At 43.1% G+C, this 23095-nt stretch overlaps 1 protein-coding gene across 1 annotated transcript in view; it reads left to right on the top strand.

Moving 5' to 3' along the window:
* PREP (prolyl endopeptidase) overlaps positions 1-23095 on the top strand; it is a 124120-nt gene that overhangs the window by 5994 nt on the left and 95031 nt on the right. The window contains 4 exon segments of the mRNA XM_034670908.1: positions 1979-2053; positions 18767-18900; positions 20268-20398; positions 22848-23057. Of these exon segments, the coding sequence (XP_034526799.1) occupies positions 1979-2053; positions 18767-18900; positions 20268-20398; positions 22848-23057 (550 nt within the window).

Here is a 23095-nt window from a genome sequence, read left to right as displayed (position 1 = left end):
TTAGTAACATCATAATCGAGGAACATTTTTAAATCTGGTATGTCACCTCCACGGAATATTTGGGGAAAAGCTGTTGGCAGTTTGCTTTTAGTCCCAGCCCTGGTTCTGAACTCGGTGCGGCCGTGGGCATGTTGCCATCTTGTGCCTGCTGTGGTTCCTAGAAATGCTGGATTGGAAGATCCTTTACAACTTTAAATTTTTCTGATTTCTTATTGTCAGAGAGAAGAAGGTGGTTATTTTAAGCATATTTAAAACCACTTCAAGGTGTGTAAAATGTGAAAGCCTTGCGGGTAAGAAGGAAAGATAAAAAGTTTTCATTCAGTGGTAACAGCTACAATCCATATGGGTTGAAAGTTGGTAATTTTATGAAGACTCATGAGGAGAGATTTTAGTCTGGTGTTACGTCCCTTGCATTTGTCAGTTGTTTAATGAGAATAGTTTCTTTCTTTCTTTTTTTTTTTTTTAAAGATTTTATTTATTTATTTGACAGAGATAGAGACAGCCAGCGAGAGAGGGAGGGAACACAAGCAAAGGGGAGTGGGAGAGGAAGAAGCAGGCTCCCAGCGGAGGAGCCTGATGTGGGGCTCGATCCCAGAACGCCGGGATCACGCCCTGAGCCAAAGGCAGACGCTTAACGACTGAGCCACCCAGGCGCCCCTAATGAGAATAGTTTCTGAGTGTTCTACCTAAACTGCCCATTCTTCCAGGTGTGCATTTCTCCAGGTGCTCTCTCACCTGGCCCCAGATGAGGTGAGATGAAGGCCTTTGTGGAAAGCCTGGGTTTTAGGCACCAGGAGATCCTTCTCACCAGGCCAGCACCCACACTGGAACTGTGACCGGCCATAGAAACAGCAGGTTTTCCTTTTCCAGGAGATTGTTTGCCTCCATGAGAGAGGAGCCCTTACCTTCTGATATTATAGACAAAGCAAGGAGACAGGTTAAAAATTCGTCTGAGACCCTGGTATTGTTCCCAGAAATTTTCTTTGAGAAACTATAACTGGAATGTTGGAGTTGTTCAGAGAGATTTACTGGAAAGATATTGTCCGTGTGGTTTCAGTTAGATTTATCAGGATAGTATGAAATGGAGAGATTCCGTAACAGTCTTTACCGTTGGGAATTTTCTTTAGGCATGATCACCTGGGAAATGGTGACTCCCACTGGCTCTGGCAGCCTTGCTCAGTTTCTGAGGCCAGGCCCAGGATGGGGGCTTTTCAGAAGCTTGAAGGTGTTTCTGATGGTCAGTTCCCTTGGGAGCTCCTAGAGCCGTCCCCTCCGCCAGACCCAGCCTGCAGTAAGCAGTTGTCTTTCTTCAAATACTAGGCTAGTCTGAATGGGTGACGCCTTTGGGCCTCTTTTTTGTAAGTGTTTTGTAACAATACACAAAAGGGAAGAAAGGCTTCAGTTTTAGAAATGTTCTTTCATCGTGCCTAAGTCAGCTTTTTCAGCTGGTATCAACTAGAATCTTTTTACTACACGTTGGTATCTTGCTTTTTTGGCAGTTGAGACTTAAAGACAAAAACCGATCATGTAATGTATTGCAGGGGGATTTCCCTATCGTTAGCCCGCTTAGCAGGACCAGCAGAGCAGCCAGTAAGCACGTGTTTGGTGGCTCCTGCACAAACACGCGCTCGCTTCGTCCCGGCGGCATTGTGCGATTCTGTGCTCTGCCACTGACCACACACTTCCAAGTTTCTTTAGCTCAGCAGCAGGCCTTTGTTTTGTGTTGTACAGACAGAGCAGTTCCCTATTCTGACCTTTCATCTTTCTTCCCTCCCCAGCTAAAACATTCTTTTCATGACGGGTGGCTTGACACCTTTGGGATCCTGCCAGCTTTGGTTCATGTGGTAATTTGGGCAGACACATTGCCAGTGAGCCAATTGGGGTATTTTCTCCTGTCCTTCTCTATTACATTCAGAAAATACTAATTTAATTGTGTGTTAGACGCTAATTGTCCGATACCACATTTTGTCTGTTGCAGGTGCAAGATTATCATGGACATAAAATTTATGACCCTTATGCTTGGCTTGAAGACCCAGACAGCGAGCAGACAAAGGTAATTGGGGCTTATAATTAAAGATAAGGTGGTCTTAGTACCTGACGCCAAACCCTAGCCAATCGGCAGCTGTGGCTTTTCCTTCCTGGTGTCTTTCCGTGTTTTCTGCCGGGGGTGGCGACTGAAGCTGTTGCTGCTACCACTTCTTGTCAAACGATTCATGGGAGAAAGATGAGAGCGGTTTGGTCCCAGAGAAAATAAAATGTTTGCAATAATGTTTACGGTTTATGGTGACACTGATGTACCAAGTGTTTGAAATGAAAATATGAGAAAGAAAGAAAACTGATTGTTACTGAGTAAAAATGAAAACATAAAATAATGTGAAGGGAGAGTTGCCTAAAACATTTTTTCCAAAGGAAAAAGAAATCCTATAAAGTTGGTCCTTGAACAACCTGGGGATTAGGGGTATTAACCCCCCTACGTAGCTGAAAATCCAGTGGTAACTTTTGAGTCTCCAAAAAGTTAACTACTAATAGTCTACTGTTGCCAAGAAGTCTTACCAATAACATGAACAGTCAACACACATTTCGTATGTGCTGTGTATTGTGTATTGTATTCTTAAAATAGAGGAAACTAGAGAAAAGAAAATGGTATTAAGAGGATCATAAGGAAGAGAAAATACATTTAGAGTTCTGTGCTGTAAAAAGCTTATGTATTAAGTGGACCCACACAGTTCAAACGTGTGTTATTCAAGGGTCACCTATATATTGAACAAATATCAGGTCTTAAAAAGTGAATGCTGGTCTTGGATTCCTTATTGATTTTAATGCAACAACAATAAAACAAAAACCAAATTGTAAATATAAGAACATTCTTATATTTTATAGAAGTAAGGGGGTGGAGATGAGAATTTTCTGTCTAAAAATACAAAGCTTTCCTATTCTTTTGGAGAAACACAATATTTTTTTTTAAAGATTTATTTATTTAAGAGAGAGAGCACAAGTGAGAGCACATGAGTGGGGGGAGGGACAGAGAGAGGGGGGGAAAGAGAATCCGCAAGCAAACTTCCTGCTCAGTGTAGGGCCTGATGTGGGGCTCGATCCCAGGACCTTGAGATCATGATCTAAGCCAAAATCAAGAGTCGGCCGCTTAACCAGCTGAGCCACCCAGGTGCCCCAAAACACACAGTATTTTGAGCTGAAGTCTCATTTCATTAATGAAGTTGCCCCCGAGTGCTCTGTTGTACAGATATTCCGTTCTCCTTGGAGTGCCCAGGACTTGTCATTTAGGACTCATCCTTACATTTACTGTATGTGGTTAATGAGTTTGCTTGGGTAAGGGGATCACATTTCTCCAATCCATCTCAAGTTCCTTGATGCTTTTTGTAGCTATATTTACATATTACGTAGTACATGGGAATATGTATACTGTTTCTAATATGCTCACTGTTCCAGAAATTTATGTGAGCTTCTTTAGAATCCCAGAGGACATTTCCCATTTTTTAAAAAGCAGTGTTAAATACACTCCCTTTCTGTCACCCTCTCCTGTTCTTCCTAGCATGTCTGTCCTACAACTTCTTCCCTACCTTTTGTCCTTAAAATAAGCACACCACCATTTTGAGATTTTCTAGTGGTGTTCCTTAATACTTTTAACCCTTCTTATCTCCCTTTCCTGACTTTTTAAGAAAGACAAAGTTCTCCTGGGTGAGAATGATTGGTATTTGGGTTTTCATGAAGCATTGGTTATAGACATGGATGGGTAGAGATTCTAAAACGAGAAACAGATGGGGATCTCCAGCGGGCGAAGGCTCTAGCTCTGCACAGAAGGCTAGGAGGTGCAGGGAGCAGGTGTGGGGCTGCCTCCTCACCTCGACCGTGCCATGAATGACCTAGATCCCTGAGCAGTAGCTTGAGCTGAGATAGGGATTGAGCCGGAGATGGAGAGTCACAGGCAGCTGCAGGATCTAAACAATGGGAAGCAGTAGGGAAGGGAGTGAACTTCCTGTGCATCTCCTAGAAAACTGTCCCCAAGGACCGTCTCTGTGATAATTACTTTGTCTGGGGTTTTGGGTACAACCTGGATTTCTTCAGGCTTAGATGGTGATTGAGGGATTCAGCAATGTCAGAATGACCCAGTTTTAGTTTATGTATTAATGAACATAACATATAAACTTTGCTGTTCCTTAATTGACACTGGCTGGTCCCATGGTTGACAAGTCACTTATTAGTAGATAAAACTTTGCTAGTGATCTTACAGTCCACATGTGATGGCAGCTAGTGAGTATGCACTATTATTTTCATGGTATACGTTTACTGGATGCTTACTGTGTGCCAGGCTTCATTGGTAGCTTTGCATACCCTATTTCATCTTATTCTCAAAGTCTAAAATCTTTTTATTTTCTCCATTTTACAGATGAAGAAATTGAGCTACTGAATGATTAAGTAACATGTCCAAGGTCACTGGGCTTGTAGGTGTGGAGCCAGGAGTGGCATCCAGGTGGCCCAAGTTGTTATCAATTTTACATTTAAAAATAAAAGAAAAAAGACTCCAGGTGTTATAGCTTTGGGAATGCAAGCTGTAGGGACATATTCATGTCTTTGCTTGCCAGGGGACTTCGAGGTCCTTCTGCGAGGACCATTGGCTGGCCCCCATGCCCAGGCCAACTTGTGCAGACAGCTTCGCTCAGGTGTCAGAGGGGCTTTGCAGCTTTTGCCTCCCCTCTGCAGTCTTCCTACACATTCTTCTCGCCCCTCCCCAGACAGGTTCGTTATTGACAAATAGTATATCATGTGGTTTCTAAGGAGTTAAATTTGGGTCTCAGACTGAAAAGGTAGGGTGTGCTTTTCCAGTGAGCAGAAGAGCAACATGAACATTTTCTGCTCATAGTTATACACACATACACAAAGGTGTATTAGTCATACCTTGGTGTAAAGAGGAGCACCTTCACATAGCCTCCAGAACAAAGAAAAAGCTGCTTTTTCTTTTTCTTTTTTTTTTTTTTTTAAGATTTTATTTATTTATATGACAGAGAGCACAAGCAAGGGGAGCAGCAGGTAGAAGCAGAGGGAGCGGGAGAGCCAGGTTCCCCGTGGAGCAGGGAGCCTGATGCGGGGCTGGATCCCAGGATCTTGGGATCATGACCTGAGCTGAAGGCAGATGCTTAACCAACTGAGCCACTCAGGTGCCCCTAAGGCTGCCTTTTCAATAAAAACCAGACAGGAAATAAAGAACATGTGTAGTTCTTTTATACTAAAATCTGAAATGCTATCAGTAGGTCTTTGATTTAATCTAGTATTTAATATGGGTTATCCATTTCTGACAGTGGCTGGCATTTAAGGCTTTATCCTTTATAAAAGAATATCAGAGCAGACCTGTAGCTTAAAAAGTTCTCAAAAACCAGGGTAGGAAGGTGTTGAATCTAGATGAATCCTTTCAAGCTGTTAGGGGCCATATAATCCCATTTTAGAGCAAGTGTTCCAGATTGTCGAAGATCCTGCACAACTCAGGTGATTCTCTGAAGTATATCCAACCTTGACATGAGAACTTGAGAGATACTTTGTAAAGAGGAAACAGATCAGTGCTGCCCAGTAGATAAATGGTACCAGCCACATACATAATTCAAATTTTTCTAGTAGCACATTTTAAAAAGTAAAAAGAAACAGTTGGAATTAATTATATAGTACTATATTTTATGTAATTAGTATTGTCAAAATATAAAAGGTGATCAGTATAAAATATTATTAAAATATTTTACTTTTTTTTCGAGGCTAAGTTTTTGAAATGCAGTTGTGTATTTTACACTTATTGCACGTATCCGTTCAGAGCAGCCACACTTCAGGTGCTCAGACGCCACATGTGGCTAGTGGCTATGTATTGGGCAATGAAGATATATAGACCAATGTTTCATGTGAATAGAGATTAAAGAACATAGATGTTAGTAGATTTAAAAGAAAGCAGAATTTATCACAGGAATTGAAGAGTTTAATATTAATATAAACATGGATTAAATAAAGCTATATAATTCTAATTAATATCAAAAAGAAATTAAAGGAAATTTAAAAGTAAAGTGGAAATAACAGTGCTTTATCAAGATAACATCTCATTCAAAAACAACAACTTAATCACTAGGCTAAAATGTCCCCATCACTACTATTTTTATATGTTTACAAAGCTTTGACCAGTACAGTAAAACATGAACCAAAATTTGGAGAAAAGAAAATAAAATTATCATTAACTATAGATTATATGATCACGTGTCTAGAAAACCTAAGGTAAACAAATGAAAACTTATTACTGATTCAGTGGAGTGTGTACAAAATAATATGTACAAAGTACAAAACTGTTAACCCTCATATCATTGATAATGAGAAATTAACCCATTTGATAGCAACAAAAACCAAACACTTGGGAATGGAAAAGAGATTTCACCCCTCCTGGGAGAGTAATAATGCCATTTCGGAAATATGGAGATCTCCAAGTGTCAGCTTGGGGTGCTATTTCTCTTGGTGACAAGTTAGCATTTGAGCAGAATCTGTGGAATCTGCTCCGTGAGGTAGTCGACGCATCTATTAAAATGCTGGCTGTCAAGGTTGCTTACTAACCTGAGAAAGTGCTGACGATGGAGTACTAAGTGGGGGGAGAACACAGAATTCCAGTGCTCCAAATGATTACAACTTTAAAAATGGCCTTTGTAAAAATGAGCGTAAGAGAATCTATATGGAAAGAGGAACTCAACAACAAAAATCAGATAAAGGGAAAGCTGTGGGCTGAAAGTACTTAGAGACCTAGGCATGACTCTTGAAGCATCTGAACCACGGTGACATCTCACTGGCGTAAGTGGAACACCAGGGTCACCTTGGAAGTTTTCAGCATGGAGTGCTAGAGAGGGAGGTTTGCAGTCATTAAAAATGATCTGAGGGCTAAATAAGCAGGTCCCAAAAGGCAGTGAGCTCATACTCCTTTAAACAGGCATTTCCGGCGTGTTCCACGCACATCGTGGGAGGCGGTTTGGACGCCAGTGTTTTGACACTGAGGTTAATTTGAGCCTTCCGTCTAATAGCAAGTCCCCGCTCCCCCGTCCTTCATCCACTGACACTAATGTGCCTGTGCTGGCATCCTCATGTTTTAACTTTCTAAATTTCTTTCTCGTTTCTGGTGGCAAACAAGCAATCCCCAAACCCCAGACACTGCCGTAGCTTTTTGCGACCTCTTTGTTCCTCTCTTTGGTGTCCTGACCCCTTGGGAGGTGCCCTGGTCAGATGTTATTTCAGATCTTCTCATGGGCTGTCTCCCTCTCTTCCTCTGCCTGTCCACAAGCCACTCTCCATGCCTCTTGATGTAGCTGAGCCACCTTCCCTTGTCACCACGCCCAGGAACATTTCCTGTCAGTACAGACCAGCCTCCATCATGAGCAGCCATGACCCACTTGTCAAATCCAGAAACTTCCCAACCCTGTGTTGTTCACTGTGCATGTGGATCACACATCTGGGGGAGTCATGGAGATGTGTGTGTGTCCTGGCCAGGGGACTGCTCTGCCACTTGGCCCTGTATTGCCTCTCAGGCCCCCAGACTCTGCTCCCATTGCTTTCGTGGCTGAGATGGTGGTCTCACTGTGAGGAGTGAATATTTGTCCTGGCCTCTCCACCCGCTGTGGTGCTGTCAGTCCACACCATGCCATTTCCTCCCCTTCCCGATAGTGGTAACTTCCTCTCTTTACCTCACTGGGCTTGCTTTTGCAGCCCCAACGTCCAGATAGAAGCAATGTCCTTGTAAGCTCCTGAGTCTTTTGGTCTCACTCCATGTTTTGTGGCTCCAACTTCTTAGTTGCATATTCTAGAAGTTGTTACTGAGTTACTGAAGGGGAGATACACAGAGAAAGGAAGAATTTCTATCTTTCAAGGGATAGCTATCTTAATTGTAACTAATTGTCAGATCTGACTTTCAGAGAAACTCTGTCCTGGGACTTTGCTACAGGAGTAACTAAGTGTAGAATATCAGTGCATATACCTAATGACTAATTTTTTTTCTCCCTGAGAGCTGCCCAAGGCAAAATGAGAGTAACAACAGCTCCATTTCCTTGGTGGATCATAAGAGAAGAACGCTAGTAAGAACCAGCAACAACAACAAGAAAAGAGTTGCTTTTATTTATATTCATGCCTTCTGATAAAATGAAATACAATTACCATCTGTTTCAGAGAGGATCAAAGGAATACGCAACATAGGCCTTCTTTTCTGGGACATTATTTGCTCTTCCTTTCCGTTCTCCCATTGGGCTGAAGGGTTGCCAGTAGCTAACTCATTACACCTGCTGATAAGGGGCTAGGAAAAGTAGGGAGGAGAGCAGGAGTCCTTCAGGCTTCCAGAGTAAGAAAGCTGGGCATGTCACCTTTCTCTTCCCCTGTCCTTGCACTATTTTCTTCCCTGGCAGGCAAGATTTGAATCTTAAAGGACTTCTGATCATCTCTAGGATATTGAGGTAGTCTAGAATTTCACTGTAGGTGTTTTAGTGTCACAGAGGTCAGTGGAGAACAAAGTTTAGGGAGGTCAACACCTGCTTTCAGGCATCCTTCCTGCCTATTGTGAGGTCCCTTTTCTTGTCTGCTTGCTTTGTTTTCATTGTTAAAGGTTAACCCGAAAAGCATGTAGTGTGAGGAGTTTCTGCTCTGTTTTGGTAGCAGTCTGGCCTCGATCTCCCTAGGCACTGTGCTTTTCCTAGTATGGACCCAGAGCCAGCCTGTGGAAGAACGAGCTTGGAGCTAGGTGAGCAAGATTCATCCGTCCAGCTGCTTTGCTGCATCAGGCCACCGTGCCGTCAGGCTGCAGAGCCAGCAGAGTGGAAGCCTGTTCCCAGGACTTCCAGTGCTGTGAAGGGCTAGTTCAATGTCTCTGAGCCAAAAGACAGCAGATAAAGTTTACTGGAAATTAATTGAAAGTATAAAAGACTGGTTTGAGTTTATGGTGTTCTTTGAAGACTTTGAATATTCTCTTTGTGGCTAGTTGCTTCATACTGTGGGCTTGCAGGCATTCTTCATGACCCTTCTGTTGGGAGAGAGTGTGGGGGCAGAGGATATTTGCCAAATGGGACTGGAAGTCAATGCAGACATCAGAGCTCTTGTGCTTCCATTTTCTTCTGCTATGATCATGGCAGTCTACCTAGCCTGGGTTCATTTTATTCATCTATGAAATGAGTATAATCGTCATCAGTTCATCTGGCTTCCAAGGTTTTAATAACATTCAACTCAGAAAATGCACAGAATTCACTTTCCATACACAGCAGAGGTCTGTACAAAGATGGCACAGCGTGGGTCACTGCTGCTCAAAGGTCTTGAGATCTAGACCCTCAGACTCGAGTGTTTCAACTCCTTAGTCACAACGTCGAACTTAAAGACTCTTCTATTTTCTTCTATTTTCATCCAGAAAACTAAGCAGGATTTTCCTTTTGAAGCCTACGTTTTTCAGATAAATGTGCTTACGTTCTGGGCACTGGTGTTTTTCCATGGAACTGTGACCTCTAGGCTTCTGTGTTCTAAAGCATGACAATTCAACAAAGGGCGAAGATTACCTTGAAGCTGTTTGGTAGAACCCCTTTTAATTGGGGCCTTGTGAACTCCACTGGCAAGGCTGGCCTGTAAAACGCCCTTCCACGCATTCATTAATGTTTCATGTAAGGACCTGGATTCAGAATTACTACTATGCTGTCCATTCTTGAGTGGAAACAGGAAGTGCCTTAGGTAAATATATTACCACATATTATCTCAGTCTCCAAGACTCGTAAGGTCTTAAATATCTCACCACCTCCTTTGGAAATATTTACACGTATCGTAGTTTGTAAACATGCTTCGCGTAAATCCACAATTGAAATATGTAAGTAGGGAACAACTTCTTTTGATCTGTGTATGAGGAAATGGGGCACGTGGGTGGCTCAGTCAGTTGAGCGTCTGACTCTTGATTTTGGCTCCAGTCATGATCTCAGGGTCATGAGATTGAGCTCCATGTTGGGCTCCATGCTGGTCAGGAAACCTGCTTAAGATTCTCTCTCCCTCTGCCCCCCCACCCCCGCTTTCTAAAAAAAAAAGTCTGAGGAAGTTGCTAGTACTGGACTCTTTTCTAAGTGCTGCTGGACCTTTTCTTTTTCTTTTTCTCTCTCTCCCTCCGTGCCTTCTGTGATCAGGGTTTTGATACAACCAGCAGAATGGATTCTGGCCAACGGCAGCAAATAGGGAATTTATGGCAAGGATGAGGACCGCTCCAGGGATGGACTGAAGGGCTAGGTTTGGAAAAGGCAGGAACCAGATAGTTCTAGGGCTCTGTGGCAGGAATTTCCACTTTTCACCCAGCACTGCTAATGGCATCAGTGATCTTCACTCATTCAACCCTCTGTCCCTGTTTTGTGACTGTCCTAGAAGAGGGAGTTTTGATTGGCCGAACTCTAGATGTGTGGTCAGTCATTCCTTGGCTGAACTGTGGCCATAAGAAGTTTGGTAGAAGCCCTAGGGCCCTTCTTTGGCTTCTGTAGCGTCAGAAAGCTACCTGGAGTTACTGTCGACTAAGAAGGGAGGACACTGGCAAGGGAGGAGGGATGCTGGCTATCCCAAATGCCACAGGTCTGCTGGTTTCATCCTGTCTTCCCTCTCCAGGTGTGTTTGTCACCTGGCTTTCCTCCCCTAGCCTCCGTTGACCTATGTGCCCACTGCAGCAAGCATTAGGTTAAACCGGGGGTAGGAACAGATCTGTTGTCCTACACACGAGAGATGTGGCCCCTGTGGGCATGGAATTTACATGCTAGCCCAGGTGAACTAGTGATCTGGGGGTGGGCAATCCACTTAACCTCTGAGCTGCTGGAGGTCAGTACTGAAAGGAGGCTGAGAGACATCTTGAGTAGAGTCTGGGACGCTGGCGTCCTGTGTTCACCATCAGGGAAAGCTCCATTTTAGAAAAGCAGACCCCAGACCACTGATGAAATGCTTTAAAGCGCTTAAATACATTTAACACTGATACCTTCCCTGTGGGCAGTTAACTTGGCTTTGGTCTTCATCGTCTGCTGTGTTGCCACGAGAAGTGCTGGTATCAGACACGGGGTGTTTGGGAAAACCATCGTAAAGAGCTAACAGCTGAAGAACTGAAGTAACTCGGACTTCTCCCAGCCTCTCTTTTTTCCCCCCAAACTTAGGTGTCTAAATCCATTCACCACCCTACACTGCCGTGTCCAGGGAAAAAGCACTTAGTCATAACAATCACCATCCTTGGGCACGTAGTAAAATACAAGTGCCCAAGCTGTAATCCTGGAGCATCTGATTTCTGTAGAAATCTGTTTCCCAAACACTTCACCAGATAACTAAGGTCCAGAAAGCTTGGGAAGACTGCCTTAGAACGCCTTTGATGTATATGGGGTCCACTCCCAAGGAGCCGAAGTTCTGGTAGATGCCTCGCTGTTGTTTATAGCATCTTTATAAATTGGAGGGGCAGTGTTTGTGGTTCTTACTTTTTTTCATTAGGAGAAACCAAGGCACACATTAGAATAGAGACATCTGGGCCTCTCCTATATAACATTGTACAGCACTGTGGCCGTTCCAGTCAGCTGTCTAATCATGCACGTGATTCTTGGCAGTTTCAGTTCTGCCTCTGTAAAATCTCACGCCTTTCTCTCTCTCTCTCTTTTTTTTTTTTTAAATTTCTGCTGACACTGCTCTGGTTAAGGCGGGTGTTCCCACTGTGCTAGACATTTCGGTAGCTTCCTAACTTGTCTGTTTTCTAGAATTTTCTTTCTACCCTATTCCCCCTCCCCCTGCCCCCCAGCAACTAATGAGAACCTGTAGAGATCTTAGAACCTGTTTATTCATGGGAAGGCAATAGTGTAGGGTCATTTAATGAGCAGCTTCAGAGGTAGGAAAAACAGGTTTGAATCTTTATGCTACAATTTCATCCAGTGTGACATTGGTCATATTTTTTTAACAGCTCTGAACTTCAGTTTTCTGATTTACAATTTGGAGAAAACTACTCTGTATGGTTGTGGTGAAAATTAAGTGATTATGTTTTTGAACCATGCAGCAAAGTGGTAAACTCAAGTAAGTGCTTAATAGATGCTTGCCATTGCCTTCATTATAGAGCAGTTTAAATAGCATGGAAATTATCTGTGTGATAATTTATAGCTGTTAGGGACAAATTCTTCTGTTGCAATTAATTCTTGGTCTCTTTTCCTCTTTCATGGTTATTGCCTTGTTCAAATCTTCTTTCTTTCTTTTTGGATCAGTTTTAGTCCTTTGTATTTCCTAGAAAGTTGCCCATATCGTCATGATTCTAAAATTTACCAGCAGGGGGTTATCTGTAATATTTCTTATATTACTGAATTTACTCTATGACTGTATTTCTTCGTCACTTCTAATTTTGAGTTTCTATACCATCTCTCCCCTTTCTTTGATTAGTTTAGCCAGAGCTTTGGTTGAATCTGGTTTTTTCTTTTTTCTTTTTTTTAAAAAAAAGCAGTTCAAGAACTTGTAAGTTATACTTTTTAATTTTCTGGTTCATTAATTTCTTCTTATTTTCTTTTGTTACTTTAAAACTTCTTGATTTGAATGTTTCGTTTAATTTCACTTTCTCATATACTAATAAGGCACCATTCATGTAGATATACCTTTTTTCAGGCTTTGCCAGCCAGGACTTGGGCAAGCTTCTGATCAGGTCCTCTTCTTCTGGGCTGCTCGTGTTCAGCTCACCTTACCTTGCTCAGCCGACTGCAGGACCCCCGCAAGAACTATGTTAAGACTTCTGATTAGCAGTGCCTGAAGCCCAGCTCATACTAGCTCATACAAAAAATGGAGTTGAGTGGCTCACATAACTGGAGGCCAGGGTGTGTGTGCGTTTAGGCACAGCTCAATCCAGGAGTTCACATATATCTGGAGGCCTGTCTCTTTGTCTTTCAGATCATCTGCTTTTCTCTGATTGTTTTGTTTTCCAGTAGCCTCTTCCATGCGATAGGGAAAGATGGGCCTTGCCTCTTTAGGTTTTACTCAATCCTCATAGCCCCAAATCTTATAAAGTGAGATAACTTCTGTCTTCCAGCATTCATCTCTGTCACTGAAAAAGGATTCTGGTTGCTTTGCCTGGGTTCGTGACTCCTTTGTTGACTGTGGCCCATAGAGAAGAATTGATGGAAAGACTCTGCTTATAAAATGAATAGGGTTCCCTTACATACAGAATGTAGAAAGAAGTTAGCATAGTTAGAATACAGACGGAGGTAACATTATCTAGGACAGACAGTGTTGCAAGCTACTGGTGCCCAGAAATGGTAAAATCTGATGGATGGAGAGAGAGGGTAAGCCACAAACTTCCTGAAAACATAACGGTCACTTTCCAGACCCAGCCTTTTTATTCAGATACAGAGCACCTCACCTGTGCCAGACGTACCTCATCTGTCGCAGTGTGATTGCTGTCCTTCAGGACATGGTACACCCAGGCACCAACACGGTCCCCCAGGCTAGCTTCAGATCCACTCCTGAAATCAGTGCTGTGGGACTAGATCAGGTCAGCTCCCCCAATGTGCGTGTGAATCATGAAGCAAGGCCTTGGACCCAGCGCAGGCCTCATCCTGCAGGATGTTCTGCCTGGCCCCAGATCAGCCCCTGGGTCCAGGGGAGGGGTGCTCGGAGGGCCGGCAGAGGTCATACACCCCTCCCCCATGCTATCAGCGGGCCTCCTCCAAGGTACCAACAAGAGAAAGAGCACCTCCAAATGTTTTGCCACATCTCATGAATTTTATTTCTTAATAGCCTCATTTTTCTTGTTTTCTAAATATTGTAGTTTGGATTCCCTCGCTGATAAAATAGTTATTCAAGAGAGGATGTATATGCATTTAGCTTCTTTGTGATCAGGTTTTTAGGGAGGTTTGGATTTGAGGTACCCTCTGTCCTTGCCAGGTTTCTGGTTAGTAGCATGTGTACCAAAGGACTGAGCCAAATGGTGTTAAAGTTCAGCTTTGAGTGGACTCCCTGGTAGTGACTAGATTTGACAACAAGGCTTGACTGTAAGGTCAAACCGATTTGCACATACGGGACAGGTAGAGAAGGTGGAGAGAGACCTGGCTGGGCTTCTGGAAGGCCACCTGCTCTGTTAGTCATGTGCAGCTGGAAGCTCAGCACAACCCTTTGTCACCTGAGGGCAGACGGTCCCAGACAGAAGAGGTGGACCCGCTCTGGGATTTTAATATTAAAAGGTAGGCCCAGTGGATTTGGGGTTCTCACCACTTGAGTTCAGTGTTTCTCCTCTTTGCGAATGAGTAATGGGTTTGTGGGGCCAGGAAGAGAAAGGCACCTCACTTAGTTGAGGTTAATGGCATTGTGGTTACAATCTGACCTAAACCAGCTTTTCTTCTGGAGATTTAAGATTTCCTTAGTTGTCTGAGGTACTGCTAATTTTTATAAATATTCAGTGAGTACTGGAAAATATGGGACACTCTTCTCTCCCTTCCTCTCGCGTTTTGTTTTTGTTTGGTAATAAATACATTCCTCATATTAGTCGTAAAGTACATTATTCCATTCCTTTGTAGTCTTCTAGATGTGTTTCCTTTGAAGCAGCTGCATCTAATTTTCTGCTTGGCATGACCTGCCTTCAGTTTTCTGTGGGACTGTCCAGCCCTCCTGGAGTGGCCTGCTGGCCCTGGGTCCTGCAGCCTCAGGGAGGAGCTTTGCCACCCCTTGGCTTCGTTTTTATAAGCATATCCCTGCCCTTAGTCATTTCTGAATTCTGCTACACTCCCAGCAGTGACAGGGGACCCATAGATGCTTCTCCCTCTGGCCTCCAGGAAGCGCTCAGCCCTTTGTTGGGCTGGGACCATGGTTTTCTGCCAGGTCTTGCTCTGACACCAGCCATTTTCTCCAGAAGCCCCTGAAAGTTGCTTTAACCTGGTCATTCATTTATATGTATTTATATTTATATAATTTATGTAAATTTATATAAATATAAATTTATATATATGTATTTATGTTTATATGTATTTACACACACACATTGTATATATATTTATACACACACACGTGTGTTTGAACTTTGTGGGATGTGGATAGCACCATCCATAGCTTTTGTTGTTTATTTGGGAAAGGTGAAGGTTGATAGCCGTGCCCGAGTTGGTTTCTGGTCCTCTTGATGCCTGCGGGCCCCACTCCCCCACACCCCTGCCCCATCCTGGAAGCAGTTTCCCCTTTATTTGTTCTCCTGCAGCACTAACCTTTATTCCTGACCCACCTGTTTAATCTTACATTAATTGTGGTGTTTTGTATGTATGGCTAGTTAATGAGTAACTAACCACATGCTTTCATTTTTCTCATCTGTGTGCATTGTACTTACGAAAGGTCTTGCGGTATTTGTGGATTAAAGGACGGGTCATATGAGGACAACTTGAAGAAATTCTTTCTGAAGACAGTTAGGGTAAAGGAATCTCCAGCTTCCCACCTGAGTGACCCTTTGCCAGGTGGCTTTTCTTTCGTGAGGGTGAGAACATTTCAGATGGGGTCTGCCCTTTGACCAGGGTTTTGTGTGCACAGTACAGTGTTGTTAACTACAGGCACGATGCTTTACAACACATTTCTAGAACTTCCTCCTTGTGCATACCTGAAACATTGCTTTGCTGCTGGAGCTTCCTGATATTCGGGGCAAAATGACACGTGAGTAGGGTTTCTTAGTTTTGAGCAGATCTTGGGCACGTTCAGATCCACCCGTAGCGATACAGTCTAAACTGTTGATCTTTAGAGGCTCAGCCGCGGGCGTCATTGATGGGCTTCCAGATTCCCGTCACTTTAGCAACACTCTGGAGTGTGACCGTGGACACTGAAACTTTTGGAGCAATGAAGAGAATTCTAATTCTCCTCACCCTGCTTCTTTATCATCGTGGAAGTCCTCCAGTTTTTTCTCTACCCTTACTCCTTTTCTCCCTTTCCCCCGATTTGTTCTAATGTTGAGACCAAGAAGCCAGACTGTTTAATCCGTAAGTGACCAAGAAGGTATTTTCCTGATTAAGATATCGGAAATCATATTGAGAGTGCATGGAACCCTAAATTTCCACAAAGTGCTGTTACAGGTAATTTGCACATGAGAAGGATTTGCCTGAGTTATAAAGATGTGCATGAAGAAAGAACTTGAGACTTTGAGGAATTTGCACACTGTTTGGTTTTACATGTAGCTATTTGACTTGGAAGGATATAGTCTTTAAATACTGCTCTATTTAGAGTAATTAATTGACTAACATCTGTGGGTGGGGGGTGACAAAATTGGTCACAGTAATCCTTGAATTGTTTCGTTATTTAGTGGCATTTCTATGTCTGGCATCACAGTTTTATGAACATTTGAAATGAGAAAAGCCAGAGTGTCTTCTCTCATGTGAGCTGGCTTCTGTTGTGTCATGAGACATCTAACAGAAGCATCGTGAGATGAGGAAGCAATTGAAGAACACAGTTCCACTTTTTCAAAGGAAATGAACTGAGCCCCCTATGTCTTTTGGACCCCCCGTGGTCCTACTATAGCCAGGATAAGGCCTAGATCAGCCTCAGACAAACACAAACCAGAAGAATAAGAGAAAACAAGCCTGCATGGTGTCCTTCTCAGAGGCCCCTCCAGTGGAAGAAGAGGGGGCCAGCTGAGACCCTCAGCATGCTGGGATCCCAGGATGGGAGCCCTAAGTAGAATGTTCTGTATACTAATGTGCACTGTGACCGTTTTCCTCTGTCCCCATCCCTTTACAGTGGTCGTTCTTGCTCCTTTTAGAGACCAACCCTTTCACTTGGCCTCAGCTCTCACCTGACCACTGGCCCACCTTTCTGACCTCCACTTTTGCTCCCCTAGCTTATACTTCATCCAAAGCAAGGGTAGTTTTCTAAAAAGGATAACCATATCTGTAACTGTCTCCTTTACCAATCATAGCTTGTTTTCAGCTATGAATGAAGATTCAAACTTCCTAACTGCTCACCAGGTGCTACATTATCTGCTCCTGCCCGGGTCTTGGCTCCCTGTCACTCACTCCCAGCCTCGCTGACCTCCCTCCTCTCCTTCACGCCTGTCAAGCTCCCACCCCCCAGGACCCCAAACTTGCTCTTCCTCGGTCTGCCATGCTTTTCCTGTCTGCATGGCTGCTCCCTGTACCCTAGCGGACCTTCATTCAGAACCTCCTCGGAAGGGCCTTCCTGGCCACCCTCCCTGACATAAGTGTTCTGCTTCCCAGTGCTTCCCAGGATGCGTGGTGATTGACTGGTTATTAATTTTCCAAACCGATGTGGATTGATATTTTTGTAGAATGTGACAAACCTGTCACAGTGATGTCCGATTGCTTATAGTGCCCCCTCTCGGCCTCTCTGCGTGCCTCATCCCGGGCCGGCAGCAGGCACTCAGGGCCAGCTCGGCCGCAGAGGAGCTTGGTTACCCTGCCTGTGTCCTGGGGACTAACTGTTCTCTGTAACCTTCCAGCTTGTGTTTTGTGTCCCCTGGTAGAATGTTCACTCCACAGTGGTAGGGAGCTGGTCCTAGACTTGTCCCCCATCTGTCTGCAATGCCAGGATCAGCACTGACACACATGAGGTCCTCCTTAAGTCCTTGCTGAAGCTTCAATACCCTGGTGTGCCTGTCCAGCCCCGCCTGGCCCGGGTGGGGGGAATCATGGGAGCCCCAGCCACCCTTCTCCCCTGATTGTCTGCTTTTGCTCAGCCCGCATCCAGAACCAGGCCTGGAGTAGCCCTCAGTCACTGCTACCATGACCCTTGAACAATGTAGAAGATGGAGGGGCCCACCCCCACGAGGTCGAAAATTCCCTTACAACATTTGACTCCCCCAAGATTTAACTACTGATAGCCCACTGTTGCCTGGAAGCCATAGATGGTCAATTAACATGTATTTGTATGTTGTATGTATTATATACCGTATTCTTACAATAAGGTGAGCCTGAGAAAAAAATAGTTATTAAGAAAATCATGAGTTGGGGCGCCTAGGTGGCACAGTCGTTAAGCATCTGCCTTCGGCTCAGGGCGTGATCGGAGTCCTGGGATCAAGCCCCATATCAGGCTCCTCCCCTGGGAGCCTGCTTCCGCCTGCTTGTGTTCCCTCTCTCGCTGGCTGTCTCACTCTCTGTCAAATAAATAAATAAAATATATTAAAAGAAAAAAGAAAATCATGAGGAAGAGAAAATATATTTACAGGACTGTAAAAAATCCACGTATAAGTGGACCTGCATGGTTCAAACCCGTGGTGTTCAAGGGCCAATCATAATTCCACTTAAGTGCTATGGCTAAGTCACTGTGTGACTTTGACCAGCTGACTTCAGTACTGCAGACCTCCATTCCCATGTCTGGAAAGTAGACATGGCATTGCCTTCCATCATGAGGTCGGGTAGTGCTCTTGCACACTTTGGGGTCTCCACAAGGCTGCCCCTGAGTGGCTGCACAACTATACAGTGATATTGTAATAAAAACAAAAGCCCATTTCCCCATTGACGCTCTGAAAAAGTCAGCAAACTTCTATAAAGGACCACGTATTAAATATTTTAGATGTTGTGAGCCATATAGGTCTCTGTTAGGTTTTTGGTTTTGTTTTCCGACTCTTTAAAAAAGCTATTATTAGCTCACGTGTCATAGGAGAGCAGGCCAGGTGAAGTTTGCCATGTAAGGACTAGTTATTTTTATTGAGGGAAAAATACGGTTTCATGGGTACATATCAGTGGATAACACTCCACATGGCATGTTATATCTGACATATCAATCTTATATCTGACTTGCTTGTCCGTTAAAATTTTCTGTATAGGCTTTCGTCGAGGCCCAGAACAAGATTACTGTGCCATTCCTTGAGCAATGTCCTATCAGAGGTTTATACAAAGAGAGAATGACTGAACTGTATGACTATCCCAAGTATAGTTGCCACTTCAAGAAAGGAAAACGGTATGTGAGGTTGCTTTTATTTAACTTTATTTTTACTTTGCTAATCGAATGCTTTCTTAAGTCTTAAAATACAAATTCTTAATCACTTATCAGTGTATAAAATTAATCCATTATGAAATCAGTTCATTTCTGCACTTGAGTATGAGAATAACGGGTTTTGGTCTATTGTCCGTATTCTTAAAATCACGATTAAGAAATTTAGAGGTATTTCCTAGAAAAGCAAATCTGGATCGTAGGAAATTATTGTTGTCTTAGGGCTAATAATTGGGCTAGGATGATTTGTAGACAGCAGTGGAGATTTGTTTCCCTTTAAAATTCTCCTTGGCTTTTACTACTAGAAAAGCTTTTATTGTATGGATTTCTTTATCCCAGAATGGAAGGGGCCAGGATGGAGTACCTATTCGTCCACCTCTCTCGCTCCTCTCTCTTCACGCCAACATAAACATGATCTCTTGTTCTTTTTTTTAAGTCTCTGTGGAACCACCATCACAAATTTACTTGAGAATTTCGTAGACCCTCTCCTCCTCTCTCTCTCTCTCTCTCTCTCTCTCACACACACACACACACACACACACACAGATACACACATACACACACACAGAGATACACACATACACATACATACACACACATACACACACATACACCCACATGCATGCACACACACAGATACACACATACACACACATACATACACACATACACATACACAGATACACACATACACACACACATATACACACACACACACACATACACACACACACACAGATTAGCAAAGTATGATCTACATGCCTAACCCTTCCTGCTGCTTGTTTTTGTGAATAAAATTGAAATGGCACACAGATATGTCCATTCATTTATATCTGATCCATAGCTGTTTTTGTACAGCTATAGAATTGAGTAATAGCAACAGAGACTGTATGGCCCACAAAGCCTAAAACATTTTGCAGTCTTGCCCAAAACAGAACAGATTTGCTGACCCCAGCCCTAGCAGCCTGTCTAGGGAAGGATCCAGCATTTCATTTTAGAAGATCTGCTTTCTTCTCCATTGAAAAGAAAAAGTTACTGCTTTGTTTGATTATCCGTTTTAGTTCTAGCAAATGAAGCAGTCTTTATTTGTCCCTATTTAGCTAATATGCAGGATTACAATAAATTATTTCAATACTTTAAAACAATTCAGATACCAAACTAATTACAGGGAGGTGGTGGGGCCTTCCACCCGAGTCCACATGTCCCTGGCATGGCCTGTTTGCAACTGAACATTTCTATGTTGTTTTTCTTTTTCTTTTTTGCTTATGTATATTTGATTGTACCCCACAAGTGAAAAACTCCAAGGCTAAATAAAGACCATCTCTGTCCTCCAGGTATTTCTATTTTTACAATACAGGTTTGCAGAACCAACGAGTATTATATGTACAGGATTCCTTAGAAGGTGAAGCCAGAGTGTTCCTTGACCCCAACATACTGTCTGATGATGGCACAGTGGCGCTCCGAGGTGAGTGCTACCCGGCTGAGCCCACAGGAGTCCCGGGGCCCTCACTCGCGGCTGACGTTGGTGCAGTCCCCTCACCTCTGAAATACCAGACCGGAGGGACCATATTGTAGAACAGATGCACATGCAATATCAGGAAAGCTTATTTTTGCACAGGATCTTTAGATTTCGTGAGTAGCCCCATGTTCTAGTGGCATGAAGCAGAACTGGAGAATAATTCACACTGGACCCACGTTAGCTTCTAGGGCGTCTGAGATGTTTAAGTATCATCATCATTGCTTCTAACATCCCTGAGACCTCTCTGTGTTTCGGAAAGAAATCTTCTACAAGTAATTTAAGCTCTATGAGGAATGTTCCAGCTATGAATGTAAAACAGGAAAGAACATTTACAAGATCTCTTCCTTGGTGGAGAGAAAGTGATCAGAGTTTTAAAATTTAGATGTATTTTAGAATGAAAAGTAGAAAACCACAATCTTGTAGAAATTAGACAACTTGATACCCTGCTCCCTGAAGATGTTAAGTTTAAAAGCCGAATCAGTAAGTTTTGCCCGGAGTTGCCATATGTCTCCTAAATCACCTCCCCCCCGGGCCATAAAGACTGCCCCAGGTTTGTGCCATAAGCCTGGTTCTGCAGGAGGAAGTTGGCTATTCACTGGTCCTGTGGTTTATTAACTGTATATCTAAGAATCATCTCTTGTTAGGATCCTAGATTTTCGTGAACTTGGCTCAGCACTTGCCCCACAGCGTCTTCTGTTTTTTAGAGAAAGCACAGGCAAAGACTCAGCCCTGTGGAGTTGAGTGATTGGAACACTCTAGTCCTGCAGTCGATTAGGGGGGAACGAAAGGACCCTGTTCCCACGGCGCTGTGTGAAGACCCTTTTAGAAAGCCACTCAGTCATTTAGTGGTTCTTCCTCTGTTCCTCCCAAGTAGGCTGTGTGTGTAAATAATGGTCCTTTAACTAGTGTTGAAAGGAATCCGTATTGAAAGTAAGATGCCAGCCAGCTAGCTAAGAATATTCTCCCACAAATTTGAGCTCGCGGTTGTAAATGACTATAGCACACTGGTTCTGTGTAGGAATACACCCTGTGTAGGACATCGACCTTTGTTAAAATTAAAGTTTCGGTAACTCATCCAGAAGAACTTCATTATAAGAGGTCTGTGAAAGTTCATTCCAGTAACTTTTTAATGGAATGCCTGCAGCGTACGGGTCCTGATAGCTGAAAAGGAAAATTAGATGTGGGACCTGGCCTCAGTCTTCGAGTTTTCTGAAGATGATATAGGGAAGTTACAGTATGGGTAAATATACAGATTCTTTTGGTAGTATGTGATTTTTTTATACATTTCAAATCAACATTTTTATTTAAATTTTTCCTGAAAATTTTCTAATTATATATAAATAATTTATGTAGAGTGAGAAGTATTTTCTCCGCATTGCCTTCTAAACTCTTCTCTGTATTTATATACTGATGAGCCTTAATACTTCATAGGAATTATAAAGGATTAATAAGTAGGTCTTGTGAACTATTACACTTATTTACCACTAACAGAAATTCCATGTGAAACAGTAGGAAACCTCTGAAAATAGTTGGGTTTCTGAGGATAGTTTTCAACCCCTGGTAACATTTAACAAACATCGTAAGAGGAAATCTCCAGTGTCTGCGTCTGGTACCAAATGCTATCTATATGTACTTTATATTTATAAAACCCAATATAAACATAGAAAATTTCTTAGCACACATTCCATAGTGATTAAAACATTCTCTCATGGACTTAAAGAATTAGACATGCATAACAGTTCATAGACGGTGTTGCTTTTCTTTCTTTTTCGTGGTTGCTTTTGGAATACGCTCTGTGAGCCTTCACTGCAACCCTCAGGTTTTATATACCTGGGCTTGTGCTGGTCAGACGGTGTGGACAACCTTAATCCTTGAGTGCCAGCAATACTCAGAAAATTAGATTGTAAAGAGTGATTTCAAATAGTTTGGAATCCATTCCAAAAATTACTTAATGGCTTCCATTTAGTTCTGTTACATGGTATGTGTCATAATCCAGTCATTACTGTAAAAGCAGTTTCCTTATTCTTTTTCCCCTGCTCTTTAGAGTGTAAATAAAATATGCTGAAAGTCTGAGATGAGCTCTGCTTTTAACTGAACTGCTCATTGAATTATAGGATTATAAACAAATGGAAGCATCTTAGTGGTCATATAATCCAATATGTCGTTTTATAGATGAAGAAACTAAGACCTGGAGAGGCAAGGACACTTGTCAAAGCTCATGAGGTGAATTCCTGTGAGGCCTGGGCTCAGTCCCCAGAGTTCCTCGCGACACGTTCCTTGCTCCTGCCATGGCATGTATGGTGGAGAACTGTGTCAGGCAGCACGGAGGCAGCGGGCAAGGCTAGGGGTTGTGTCCCCACGTACACCCTGTGAGAATTTCTCCTGTGTCCCATAGGCTATGCCTTCAGCGAAGATGGTGAATATTTTGCCTATGGTCTGAGTGCCAGCGGCTCAGACTGGGTGACGATCAAGTTCATGAAAGTTGATGGTGCCAAAGAGCTTCCAGATGTGCTTGAGAGAGTCAAGTTCAGCTGTATGGCATGGACCCATGATGGGAAGGGGATGTTCTACAACTCCTATCCCCAGCAGGATGGAAAAAGTGATGGTAAGTGAAGATGGCAGGTGAAGCGTCTTTTTCATGAA

The sequence above is a fragment of the Ailuropoda melanoleuca genome, chromosome 10, assembly GCF_002007445.2.
Source record: "Ailuropoda melanoleuca isolate Jingjing chromosome 10, ASM200744v2, whole genome shotgun sequence".
Taxonomy (NCBI): Eukaryota; Metazoa; Chordata; class Mammalia; order Carnivora; family Ursidae; genus Ailuropoda; species Ailuropoda melanoleuca.
Note: the sequence above shows the minus strand (reverse complement) of the source record. Positions and strands in the feature narration are given on the sequence as shown.